General features: G+C 42.4%; 2 protein-coding genes across 2 annotated transcripts; one reads left to right on the forward strand and one right to left on the reverse strand.

Moving 5' to 3' along the window:
• Nucleotides 1-334: 334 nt before the first annotated feature.
• ppm1nb (protein phosphatase, Mg2+/Mn2+ dependent, 1Nb (putative)) lies at nt 335-6,573 on the reverse strand. Its single transcript, XM_041952355.1, has 6 exons — nt 5,855-6,573; nt 4,953-5,524; nt 2,673-2,790; nt 1,870-1,984; nt 1,713-1,776; nt 335-1,614 (listed from the first exon to the last, which is right to left on the reverse strand). Exons 1-6 carry the CDS (start codon nt 6,258-6,260, stop codon nt 1,597-1,599), a joined length of 1,293 nt encoding a protein of 430 aa, XP_041808289.1. The 5' UTR covers nt 6,261-6,573; the 3' UTR covers nt 335-1,596.
• Nucleotides 6,574-8,675: 2,102 nt separating this feature from the next.
• Nucleotides 8,676-12,023, forward strand: rtn2b (reticulon 2b). The gene is made up of 7 exons (XM_041953007.1): nt 8,676-8,688; nt 10,206-10,413; nt 10,569-10,707; nt 11,228-11,297; nt 11,570-11,616; nt 11,746-11,804; nt 11,921-12,023. The coding sequence occupies exons 1-7, from the start codon at nt 8,676-8,678 to the stop codon at nt 12,021-12,023; spliced, it is 639 nt and encodes a 212-aa protein (XP_041808941.1).
• The last annotated feature ends 1,553 nt before the right edge of the window (nt 12,024-13,576 follow it).

The following is a 13,576-nucleotide window of genomic DNA, read 5'->3' on the forward strand; positions in this document are numbered from 1 at the left end:
GAGCACATCTAATCAAACGTGGCCTGTAGAGGACGTCCTTATGTCAGTAAGTGCTGTGCAGATAGTCGCAGAATCACATCACCAGAGCGGAGAGCAAGATGCAGGCGCTCCTTGGCTAGCTGGAGGAGATCCTTTACTATGCAAGAAAAGCCATTTTAATCCATTCTGTGTCATTTATGCGGCAGGTGCTTGGGATGATGAGAAAAGATTCCTTCTTAGAGATCTATTTTCCTCTAGTGGTCACTCTCGATGAGTTGTCTTTACTGTTATAATTTTTTTTAAAAAGAACCTTTAATGAGCTATTGTGGGTAAAAATGCTGCATATTGTCAGTCAAATATTCTTTATTTAGGTTCAAAACAATCATGACGTCTAACATGTCACGTCTATACACAGAAAATTACTCACTGAAATAATGTAACAATGCAGAATGATGCAGGTAAAATGACCCATCCTGAAAGTGACCCGTTCTGATGCTGTTTGTTTTATCAGCTATATAAAAAGATAAATAAGGCAGCACAGTACATATCATCATATCGTCCAACTAATGGAAAAATACATTTCACATGCACTGAACTGAAGAATGTGTTTAGAAATATGGCTAATATATAGAGAGAACTGCAATAAAATAAAATAAAATAAAATAAATGTGTACATGTAGAAATGATTCATGTAAAATATGTTTTCATTGGTCAGTCAATACAGATTTTAGGATGCTTGGCCAATATTTGGACACTATCAGTTTTTGGTCACAATCATGCACAATTGTTCACTATCAATAATTTTAACAAACAACTAATTTCCCAAATGTCACTTCTACTAAATGGACTTTGTTCTGCATGTTTAAAATAAAACAAAAAGTAAACACCTCTTCAAAAAGAGTGCAAATTATGAGTGAAATGTATTTTTTCTTGACTAAGTGTACGTGTATGTGTTAAGATTTAATTAGTACAATTAAATTTTTAACCTGTGTTTGTTTGCCTGTCACTTTCGACCACGAGGGGAAAAGATGTGTTTCTGCGTTCCCATCGGCTGGCCAGTTGTTAGCGCTGTTAGCGCTCCCTGTTGAAATGAATGGAACTTTTAGCTATAGCTTCATTTTCCCTTCCTGCAGAGGAAATTGAAAAAAACTTTAAATAATTATTTGATCATTATTTCTATTATTTATTTATTATATCTACTTTTAAAACATCATCTTTAAAATATAATACTACATATACTCATGTACCTTATTTTATTCAGCGAATATGTACAATTTCACAGTTGGCTGTTATTCATTGTATCATTTGAAATTATTGTCTGTATCATCTCTTCACTGAATATGAGGCAGAGGTTTGTTGCTGGATCAGTTTCTCTGAGTACGTTTTACAAAATGTCCTTCATGTAGAAATATAAAATGTATCAGGCTTTATTAGATCTATTTTTACATTTTATTTGTTATGACGAGATGCTGCTTGCTGGCACGATGTAAACAAACATCCCTGTCTGTTAATCATCTCCCTTTTTGTCAAATTGCACACGTGAAGAAAACAGTTTTAATATTGACATTAATTACAGTCCCTCCATCGATCCTTGGAGACAGAATCCAGCTGGACTTCTCAGGAGCCTCCGAGGCCCTGTAGGCAATGAAGATAATGGTGAATATACTGTGTATAGTGAAGGAATAACATGTCATCTTATGGTGAAAAGGGACAGTTGTGGAATTTGTTCTCACATTTGGCAGTGTGGGCTTGTGTGTCTCTCTTTGTTGATAGTAAGCAGAAATAATGCAGTTCCTTCTGTAACGCACACAAGTGACATGGTGTCATTTCCCAGTACAGGGTATAGATGCACACACACATACACATCAACGGTCATTTTGTGTCTCTTACTTGCTCTGTATGCCTCCACCTGGTGGTAATCCAGGGATGACAGTGGATGCCAGGACGGTGAGGACAGACAGCAGGTCAGGATCCTCCCCATTCGCACACAGCTCATCATAGATCTCTGCCAGATATTAAAACATAAACATAGAGACAAACGTATGAGCACATTTGGAAAGCTTATGGCAATTATTTCAAGTTTTACACGCAGTGTTAAAGAATAAGCCTGGAGTCATAGTCTTACAATGGCTCCAAACACGAATATAGTTTCATTTTTAAAAGGCAAAGTGTGCTGCTGAAACATCTTGGCACTGCAGATTTTAGCAAAACCTTACTCAAACAAAGGTAACTAGTGCAGGTATAAGGCAATATTTCCAGCTGTGGATTAATACACAATGAAGCATGACACCCAGTGTAGCTCACTGGTGTGTTTTAACAGTTTTTGGACAACAATACAGCGCTACCGCACAGAGGAATAAGATATATCAGGCTTTGGCTACACAAAGAATACTTGTTAATGTCAGTCGGGTCAGTTCACTGTTGATTTTGGTCTTTTGATTTGTTGAAATACAGAATATTAAAGCCTTATTCTTTAAAGGATTTTTAGAAGCATGTCGCCCCCACATGGCTGTCTGCCCTCATGAAGCAGAACAAGTGTGAGAGATTTATCTCAGCGAGCTTTGACTGCAAACCAGTAACCTCAAGAGAGCACGATGTCAACATGAAACCATGACAAAAACAAGGTCTTTGAATGCCCAATATGATAGTACTCGGCTGACAGCGTCACATATGTATCACCTATATCGACACACCTGCTACTTTGGACTCCAGCAGGTCCTCCAGCTCGGCCTCCTGGTGTAACGCCTCTGCTGACAGCTGGGGGGCTCCAGGGAAGCACAGCAGGATGATGCTGATGTTGTCCAGGCTGCCCTGTGGAGAGAAGTGGCATCAGCAAAGGTGAGACGGCGGACCTTACATATTAAAACCGTATTTCATCCTGGTTGAACTGTTTTAGAAATAGATCATTTTCACCTCAAGGTGTGCTCGCCAGTGTCACACAGATGCAGCTGAGCAGGAAAGTGTAAATGGAGTGCAGAAGAAGCTGTGACACTTTGAGGTCAGGCTGAAGCCCTGTTACATAACAGAGTGATATGATGGACATAACGGCCAAACAGAGTGCAGCACGGAGGTTAGCGTGTGCACATGTGGCAATGTTTATCCGGATGTGTCTCTCTGACTCTAAAAAAAAATACAGGATGTACAGCAAAGCCAATTATTTTGTAAATTGCCTTGAGGTACTGTGAACCATGGTTTTAAATGGGATATGAGTGCAATGATGAAACTTGTTTTATCCATTCAACTAGAAGATATTCATCTATTAGGTTATGGTACAACAAAATAAATCATACATTTTCTGCTGAAAAGCTTGAGTGTTCTTGACAAGCTATTCCCTTATTCTACAGATTAGTTACCGTATAGTGAAAAATGTCCTTCACTAAACACCCTTTAGTCTAGCAGTTAAGATTTGAGTGGATCTGGCTGTAGTGGACTAATTATTCTCCCCACTGGTCTGAAATTATCCTTTATGTATAAGGATGGTGCGATGAATAATTCTATGTTCTTGAAAATCCACCTTCAAGCATCTGACACTTTCAGAGCGAGAGAGGCTGAAATGAGTCCTCATAGGAACCTGGAATAATCCCACATAACCTGTTCTGACACCTCTGACATTCTATTTTAAGGTCGTCTGTCACACTATTATACCATGAACAGCAGCCACAGTCTAAATGAGACCCAACCAAACCTATAGCAGAAGTCTGAGAGGCTTTTTCACTCTAAATGTGTGTTTTACAGCCAAAGATGCTGTTCTGTGGGTTTCTTTTATACTTTGTCTTCATGTATGTATGAATGTGTTTATAGTGGCCAGCATTGATGTTTTTATGGTAATGATGGATCACATGATACTCTGTGAAAGCGTTCATAGTGTCAAACCCTTATCATCCGGCTAACCTCACCCATATGAAGCATTTTAGCATCTCCACATCATTGTTTCATCTGTTTAGGTTCATTCTCACCACTATTAGTCATTGTCAGAGGCTGCCTGTCCAGCATTGGACACAGTTAGCGACAAGCTAGTGGACAAAATGGAATATCAAGCTAAAGTGCCAAACATTTTTCTCAGGAGTCAGGGGAGAGCAAAGCAGAACTAAAAGGAGAATGAATACTGTAGGACTTACATTCTTTGGGTCACTAGAAACATGACTCCTAACAAGTTTGCTGTATAAACTTAAAAGATGATAAGATTTCAATGTTGCTTTCCAACAGATTTCACCAGCTTCCAAAACAGTGGAGGTTCTCTGTTTCATTCATGAACCACAAGTGTACACAAACAAAATGGCAACCTGAACCACAATACAACACTGATCCTCACCAAGTAAACTTCAAACCATTTACCTTATGACCAAGTCATTTGCATATAGTATGTAGAATAAAATAACCAGACCAACAAGTCCCCATACCATTTTATATATACAAGGAAAACAAGAGGACCCAGGAGAGTCCCCAGAGGAACTCCACACTCAGCAAGATACTATTGATTTTTAATTTGTTGTTGTATCAGTTTTTGTACATCTGCCCATTCAATTTTTTTCTTATGTACCATCTGTCTAATCTGCTGTTAGATAGCAACACTTAATATATGAAATGGTTGATTAGAGCAAGCTTTTTGAAAGCCTGAGTAAAAGTCATCTAGTCTGATTGTGGTTGATTAGGTTTGTGTACGATTAATCAAACAGAAACTGTCCCAGAGTTACCCTCATAAAGCTGAGCTATTTTGGCAAAAAAAGTGCAATGACCCTGGCATCCTTCAGATTAAACCAAACCAACTCAACACAACCACAGTTTAAGGGATTATGTTATTACATAAAATCCACAGCCCATTAAAAATGATGTAATGCAGTTTTACCCTGAAATAGTTTTTTTCTGTTTATGATCAGTTAAAAGGATTTGACATTTAAACTACTGAAAGTGTAGAAATGCATACGGTGCTGAATCACTGTGTAATTAAATGGGATTAAGCAGCAGGTTCTGACCTTATAGAGGCAGAGGTCAATGACTTGAGTGCAAACGTCCCTCAGGTCAGTGCAGACACGCAGCCGGTTGTGGATGAAGGCGCAAAGCTCCTCGTTGCTGATGGTGTCCCAAACCCCATCGCAGGCGAGCACCAGGAACTCATCTGCAGGTGAGCGCTCCACCACACACACCTCAGGCTCTGGTGACACCATCTGCTGGCTGGGCGTCCGGTTCTCTGCCCCCTTGTAGCTGAAGTCACCCAGAGCACGGGACACTGCCAGGGAACCGTTGATCCTTTGGATGGTCACAGAGCCACCTGCACTCTCAATACGCTCTTTCTCCAGAGGGCTGTAAGGTTTGTGGTCTTCAGTGGAGAAGCAAACCTGGCCAGACCGACACAGCATGGCCCTTGAGTCACCACAGTTGGCAAAGTAGATGTAATATGGTGAGATGAGAGTGGCCACCACGGTGGTGCCGCCCCTCTCCCAGCCTTCTCGACGTGCTACAGAGTGCAGGTGCTTGTCTGTGTGCAGGAAGCCCTCGATGATGGCTCCTTTCACCTTTTCAGGGTCGTCCTCTGGTCCCATTCCACCTATGTGCACAAACAGATACAATGATGTAATACTTGCTGAATCTGGAAACCCACAAAAACACATAATTGCGTAGAACAGGATGGATATTTGCAGAATGCAATGAGAAATGATCAGTCATGATATTGATGTCTGACAACAGGGAAAAGGATTGTGTCGTTGTAATAAGAGTCTCCTCAGGAAGAAAACAGTTTCAAGACCAGAATATCTTAAACCTAGCTGTGCATTAAGTAAACAATACATTTTGTTCCCTTTTAAAAGAAAACAACACTCCACATCTTTGATCTTTTATATTAATTTCATTCATGCATGTTCAGTTGCGTGTCTTTCACCTGTGGCCAGGATGTGACCCAGAAGGTGCTGGGAGCAGTACTGTGCCACCGTGCTGCCTGCATGGCCATCAAACACAGCGAAGAAGCTCCAGTCAGCCAGCTCTCCACCCAACTGTGGCACGCAGTTGTGAAAGTCCTCCATGTTGGCCCTCCAGCCCTGCATGCTTCCCAGGGCGTAGGTGAGGCCCCAGCGGGCGCAGCCCTCCTCTGCCAGCTTGTCCAGGACCGGCCGGTCCAGGTAGGGGCTGGGGATGACCTCCTCCTTCTCCCCCTCCCCTGGCTGCTCTCTCTCTGCTGCTCCTCCACGGCCCCCTTTGAAGAAAGAGCTGACCCTCTTCTCTGTCTCTTTCACCAGCTGCCGCATAAACGCAGGCATCTCCACGCTGCCCTTCCTGGCTGTCCTCATGGTTCCTATGCACGGCTGATGTGATGGGAATCTTCTTTTTTCCCTGCCCCGGTGTTTGTGGCTGGGCTGAGGCGGGCCTGATGGTGGGCCTGTGCAGTGTCTGCGTAGCCCTGCTGCTCCAGGGCTCAGAGCATGGCTGCCTGAGCTGATGGATGTTCTCAGTGCTGGCTGCTCAGCCCCCTCTCCCTGCTCATCTCCTTCCTCTCCTCTCTCCTCTTCCTCTCTGGAGACCTCACTGATCAGCGCTCACTGCTCCACTCATCTTTCCTCTCCTCCTTGTTTGGTCTCTCCTCTGCGCTGCTGTGATTTCACCTTCTCCCTCGCTTTTTCATCGCTCTTCCCTCTTTCACCAGCTCTCCCCTTGCCTTGTTATTTTCCCTTGCCTCCGCTGTGATTGGCTGGCTATTTGTGTGCACCAATCCCTGCCTAGCATGCATCGCCACTGTCACGTCTGAGCTCACCCTCCCTCACCGTCCTCCTGTGCCCCACCCACATCTTTGGTAATCTCAACCTTTGATCGGTTGGGATTATGGGCTGCCACTGATGTGGATTACAGGACTGTCGGCCATTTAGTGCACAGCATGTGACTGACGGTGGGAAGCAGAAACACAGGGGAAACTAATCTTATTTTCATTCTAAACACAGATAATTCCATTAAATTGATATTTCCTTTTTTATACATTAAACATGGTGACAGTGTATGTACCCTCCACAGGGATTCATACTGATCACCCAGCAATTACAACCTGCCACCAGAGCTGCTTTCATTCTTTAATTATGAGTCAGATTGGCATCTGTAATGCTTGCAGTGTAATAAAAAATTCTGCTCGTGGTGACCCTGGACATTCTGTGCAGATTTGATCGTTATTATTATGTTTGTATTATTTCATCGTTTATTTTTGTGACTGATGTCATTCAGGAAAACATGAAGCCTCTGGACTGAACTGTTCTATGAAAATCTTTGGAAATGATACACTGCACTGCGTCATGGTTGCAGTTCTCTTCTCACTAGAATAAGCTTCTCATAAACAGTTTTTTAATGTGACAACAAAGCAATATCTGTTATTTGAAATAAAATGCAAAGAAAACAAAAACAAACAAAACAATTAGCCACAAATATGATTTTTTTTTACTTTATAGAGCCAAAAAGTGTAAATAATTCAGCAGGTATAAAGGGCCAAGATTGCTGCATGTCCTAACTGTTTATTTCATTTTGAATGAGCAGATATGTGATTTTGGTCCAGCATGATTATACATGTCACCGCAACATGACTTACAGCTGTTTGCTTTGGCACAGTTCCCTGAACGGGATCACATCGCCGCTCTCTGTAATTCCCCACATGGGCCTGCTTTGATTTCGGGGCCATCGTTCTACTGTGACCAGGCAGGAAAGGATGGAGAAACTGTCTCAAATGTTTAATCAAACTCGCCTGTCATGACGGTGTCGCAGCAGCTTGTCACAGAGGTAGGCGCAGCAGAGAGTTTGTGTGCGCTCCAGATATACTGGAGATACCTGAACGTGGTAGATTCCCACATCTGCACATGTTAGTCTGAAGGGACAAAATAAACAGATGAACATCTTTACTCACAGGTGCAAAATGTGATGTCATGAGTTTTAGCAGCTGCGTCACACTAAAGCGAAATGACTGATCTTGGAATCAGAATCAGAATACTTTATTGATCTCAGAGGGGAAATTGGGTCAGTTGCAGTTGCTCCCATTGTTGAACAGTAAGAAGATAGAAAAGGAAATAAGAAATATCCTAGAGAATATCTGAAAATAGATAGACAGATATAGTTCTATATCTGTCTGTAGTCTGTATGGTCATAGCTATCTGCCTGACTTTTAAGCGTCATCAGAGACGCTTCGTAAATCTCACAAAATGAACCTGCAGGGAAAAAAGTCTGCATGTCTTTCTGGCATGCATTTAAAATGTGATAAACGAAGCACTTCAATCATTTTTCCATAGAGTATGCTGTATTTCTAGTTATGGCTCAGGCTCTATTAGAAATTCAGTAGTTTGTCATGAATGCTGCAGTGTACAGCTGGAGGAGATAGCAGCCTGCTGACACTGGCTGTGTTCTTATTGCTTCCGAGCAGTGATGAATTTGACATTAAAAGCTGTTTCTCTGGGTGCATGCGAGGGCCTCTGGTTGCAGGTCGGCCACCAGCTGGCTGAGAGAGTCTCTGAGAGCTGAGGGACATGTACATGCTGATGTCTCAGGTTCCCAATTGGAGTGTGTGTGTGTGTGTGTGAGTGAGTGAATCCAAACTGGGGGTATCCAATACAGGATAAAATTAGGCCAGCCAGGCCTTATATTGCTGACGGAGCTGGGGTGGCCAAAAAAAGCCTAGGGTGGAAGCCAGCAGTGGAAGCGCAAAGGAAGAGAGGAGAGCAAGCAGGACCGCAGCTGAAATGGCCACCAAACGTAAGGAAATAAATGGCGACAGCTTTAAGTGAAGTGAATCAGAGCAGACAGGGAGCTGGTCAGAGTCCAGCTGTCAGGTGGAGGAGAGAATTTCTTTATTTTCTGTTCTGCTGGGCAGGTGTGAATACAGACAGGATGACCAGTCACATACTGAGTGTGGCATGTCTCTCATTTGGTAGACAGATGGACAGAAAGGACCTCAGCTAAATGAGATCCTGTTGCTGACTGAATGTTGTTGTTTGTTTCATTCTTAAAGATCCCATCAGAAAGGAGCCTAATAGGTTTTGCCTTGTCATGGCTGTTTCTTAGATTATATGGTATTTTATGACTGGAATCAGAAATAGACTTCACTGTTGTGAAAGCACAAGTGTGTTTCTGCCTCACCAGCGTCCTGTCCGGATTTACCATCAAATAATGGTATATGCACTTCTTTGAAAACCTGGTTGTGAAAATGTGTTGCTGCTTTAGTTGCGTGCGTGTGCAAATGTATGGAACTGGTGCTGGTAAACTGTCTTTCGGAAGACAAGCTGTTGTTTGTGTGTGCCTTTCTGTGTATATGTTTAGGCGCAAGATCCCAAGAGTTTGTTTCAATCAGTTAATTACCTTGAGATTAACGCTGGAGTTAGGAGGCTCATTCAATGCTTTGGTGCTTGAAGATCTAATATCATACTGTGACTCATCGCGTAATTATTCCTTTATTTATTATTCATTCAGAAATGAGCGTTACTAAAAGCAACACAGTAGTTCAGAGACATTCTTTTTCTTAAAATATCTTCTACTTTGGCAAGAAAAGGGATCAACAAAAAGATGCTACTGTTTGGGACGTGCTTGATTTGAATAGAAGGCAAGATTTCATGCTGCGGCTCGTGTTATTTTTATTATCTTTCCTCATGTCAGATGTTTTTTTGAATAGAAAAAGCTGTTTCTTTCTTTGAACGTAAAGCCAAATAGACAACAGAGCACATTTGGTGGTGTAGCTGCTGTGCAAATCTACCCACATATAGTTCAAACAGTGTGTATGACCATCCCAAAACATCTTTTTGAACAACTTGCTGCCCATTTTCCTCTCATATACCTAAAACATCTGTGGCACAGAGGGAGCGATGTGTGTCAGCACCAGCAGGCCTGTTTGTAACGAGCAGAGGAAGGTGAAAGATCATCTGGCTCATTTGGATGAGGAGTGAGGATCACACACACACACACACACAAGCTGCATCTCGAAGTGGTGTCGCTTTCACAGAGTTTTGGAAAACTGATATGAAACAACCTTAAACAAAGTCTGAGCCTGTTTAAAACCCACGGCGACATGTGAGCTGCCATTCAAGCAGAGCCAGAAGAACAACAGCTCAGAGTTCAGATGATCTCCTCTTGTTCAAACTTCACAGTAGGTTGCAGGTTATTCTAATGAGCAATGTATGGCTGTTTTGTTGTTTGTTGATTTGTCCCATGTGTTTACTTAAAGGATGCCTGACACCTGTTCATCTCCTCCTCTAACATGTGTGTGTCCTCTTGGCCAGTTGTGGATCTGGTGTATTGGCGGAACGTGAGGAGGACCGGCGTGGTGTTCACGGGGCTGGTGATCGGTCTGGCCAGCGTGTTCCAGCTCAGTGCCATCACCGTGCTCTCCCACGTCTGCCTGGGCGCCATGTGCGTCACCTTCCCCCTCCGTCTCTACTACAAGCTGCTGGAGCTGCTGCGCTGGAACCCCGGGGTGCACCCCTTCCAGTGAGTCTGCAGGCTTGTTTTTCCAACTTTAAGCCCACACTACTCAGCAGTACTCTCTGTGGGTCAAAACTTTAAGTGATGCTGCACTTGTGGCTACATGTAGGGCCTCAGCTGTTCTGTATCATGTCAGCCCATGTGTGTCTCTCTGTCTCCAGGTCGTACCTGGATAATGACAGCACTCTGACAGATAAGGAGACAGTGATGCTGGTAGAGGAGGTGGTGCTACTGATCGCGTTTGCTGTCACAGAGATCAAACGCCTCATTTTCATCGACAGCATGATCGACTCCATTAAGGTCTGAGTGTGATGAGAAAATGATGAAAGACAAAATAAAACCCCAAATCCAAAAAAGTTTCGAACACTGTGCAAAACATAAATGAAACAGAATGTGATACCTTGCTAATGCTTCTTTACATTTTGCACAGCGTCCCAACAAACTGAAATCAGATTATATATCAGTATTAAATGAGCACCAACAGATTCGTTAAACCTGAATGATGAATGATGAAAGCCAATAAATTAGAGTTCACCAAACTTAAGTATTCAAAAAGACGATGTGCTGACACACAACACAATCTGCTACCACGACACCGGGCAACCACTGAGTTTTCAGCTCTTCAACTCATATTTTTGGTTTGGTGTTGACCAGCAAATCAAAACCAGGACCTGAAAGAGCTGCATGTTAGAGGTGTTGTTTCACAGCGGGATCAACAGCACACCCATCACACCACAGGGACTCATGTGTTTATATGACATCATTGAATAATTCAACTTAACATTCAAATCCAACTTGTTTCCTGTGCTCTTCCTCTCAGTTTGTTGTGCTCCTGTATCTGCTGACCTATGTCGGCGTCCTGACCAACGGACTGACTCTGGTGATAACTGGTGAGTTATTCTTCCAAAAATTGACTCATGAGTGTTTCTGAGCTGCCAGCTTTATGATTATGGTCTGGTTAAACTACTTGGTAAAAGTTGGGGAAAGATCACAGTCACTTTGACTGGAGAGAGGACACAAAGCTCAGCCTCCCGGGATCCAGCTGCACAGATGTGTGTTGCTTAGTAAAATGGTTTTGAACGCTATGTATTTTAATGGAAGAATGTAATAAACCTGTGCAACGGTGCTGACGTTTCATTTCTCCTTTATCTTTGTTGAACAGCTGTGATCGCCGTTTTCTCCATTCCTCTTTTGTACAAAAAGCAGCAGGTGAGAGTTTCATATTGATTAAATGTGAGTGCACTAACTGAACTTAAGAATCTCTCTTGCTGGAGAAAATAACAAAAACATATTTTAATGAAGAGACATGCGCTGAGCTTGCTGTTGTTTGGGTGACAGGTGCGGATCAGGAGGATGGTCAGAGCTGTCAGAGCTTTTGTAAAGAAAATCAGAAACTTGTAAGTAACCTGCTCTTTGTACAACTGTCTTTTATGTGCTCTCACTAATGCTAACAAAATAGGAACACCTTTATGTTCTTCTCTGCCTTTTGACGTTGTTTCGTGTTTTGCTGCAGGTGTCTTAGTCTGTATGATTCAGTGAGACACTCTCCTGCCGCTGAACCCGCCCCAAAACCTGCAGTTGCAGCTGCCGTCAAACAGAAGGCCAAGTCCAAGTAACTTGTTGGTCGCGCGCTGAAAGCACCCAGGACTTGGGGGTTTGGAAGATGTTGGAATGGTACATCCTCTGTGGGGCCGCTGGAGGGGCAGCTCATTTCCATTTCTCCGCCGCCGTGTTTGTTTATGGGAGAACGATTTAATCGATCCTGACAGCTGAAACAAAGCTGCCATTCACTCAAGGAGAGGGAGTGGAAGTGCATGAGTAGAAGAATTTTATTTACTGGGATTCTTTCTGTGGGCAGCGTTTAACAGAACCAGTTCACACAGTCATCCACTCGGAGCAGGGACAGCGCAAGATATCACTGTTTTTTCCTTTGATAACAAGTCTATTTTTACACAACTAGTGAGCACTGTGTTCCTGTTGAGCTGCAGAATTATTCATAACGAAGCAGTGAGGCATTATTGCTGCTTACATTATTTAGCCTCATTCATTGTTAGCCGGCTAGAATAAAACTGACATGAACATTGCCTGCCATTAATTAACATTAATGGTGTTATGCTTGCTACACCACCTGAGTAACCTAAAGTGTTAGCAAAAGCTTTCTAAGCAGGAACTCCTGACAACTTTTATGAGACTTATATGAGAAATAATGAGAGCATTGTCCTCTGCTCTTCATGCTAATTGCATTTAATCAGGTACAAACAGTGAGATCCTGCTCCTCTCGGGTCAGTCTAATGATTAAAGGTACAAAGCGTGGCAACAAAACAACTCTTACAGCAACCTCGTGTGTCCTGCAGTGACGCAAAACAGCAGCAGCCTTTACTTTGCAGACAACAGACGACTTTGCTTCTGCTCTCATATTATCTCATATTTAAACCTTTTTTTTGGACAGACACAGGCAGTGGACGCAAACAAAGAACACAACACTGATGTATTATTACCGTTTCGAGTTGTGCTTGTGTTCACCTGATGAATATAAGTCCAATATTCAAATGAGCCCTTTCACATAAAAGCAGTTATTCAATTAATTGCTATAAAAATATTTATTGCAGCTGCTTAAAGCTATGCCATCATGTATTCGTCTTGTATTTCTTATATTAGGCTTCAAACACTCTTGGTTTGTATCTTATATCTAATATAACTATAACTAACTACATAAGTATAACTTTTTTCATGAGGACACACCACCTCCACCCTGTTTCAGTTGCATAACTGTGTGAACTAGCTGCACCATAACGTGTCTTCAGAGGACACTTCAGTAAATAAAACTAGAATCTACAGAATTTGCACCATTGTTAAATCATTAGACTAAAAGCCAGTTACTTAAATAAAGGATTGAGACACAAAAATGGGTCAATGGACTCTTGTGAGGCCACATATCACTTCCAAAAAACAAACCAACAAATGAAGCAGCATCACAACATGCCGCTGACAGCCTGTGAGGAGAAAGGGGCTTGAGGGGCAGTTTGACAAGGAGGTGGAGGTCACTGGCAAATACAAAATATACACTTTCAGAAGCCATTAAATCCCAAAGTGAAGTTATTCAGTCTCTAACACAGTTTCAGGAATTCCATGGAAATGTAAACAGGCTGAAGGCAGAATATTGGAGAGT

Source organism: Chelmon rostratus, chromosome 14, assembly GCF_017976325.1.
Source record: "Chelmon rostratus isolate fCheRos1 chromosome 14, fCheRos1.pri, whole genome shotgun sequence".
Taxonomy (NCBI): Eukaryota; Metazoa; Chordata; class Actinopteri; order Chaetodontiformes; family Chaetodontidae; genus Chelmon; species Chelmon rostratus.

What these genes read in the sequence shown, in the direction of transcription:
- ppm1nb (XM_041952355.1), bottom strand. Translation starts at nt 6,260, where the DNA reads ATGAGGACAGCCAGGAAGGGCAGCGTGGAGATGCCTGCGTTTATGCGG. An exon ending in TTGACCTCTGCCTCTATAAG is followed by an intron (nt 2,791 to 4,952) that starts GTCAGAACCTGC and finishes TTCTCTCCACAG; the next exon opens with GGCAGCCTGGACAACATCAG. An exon ending in GGTGGAGGCATACAGAGCAA is followed by an intron (nt 1,777 to 1,869) that starts GTAAGAGACACA and finishes TGTGCGTTACAG; the next exon opens with AAGGAACTGCATTATTTCTG.
- rtn2b (XM_041953007.1), top strand. An exon ending in ACTGACTCTGGTGATAACTG is followed by an intron (nt 11,298 to 11,569) that starts GTGAGTTATTCT and finishes TTTGTTGAACAG; the next exon opens with CTGTGATCGCCGTTTTCTCC. An exon ending in TTTTGTACAAAAAGCAGCAG is followed by an intron (nt 11,617 to 11,745) that starts GTGAGAGTTTCA and finishes TTTGGGTGACAG; the next exon opens with GTGCGGATCAGGAGGATGGT.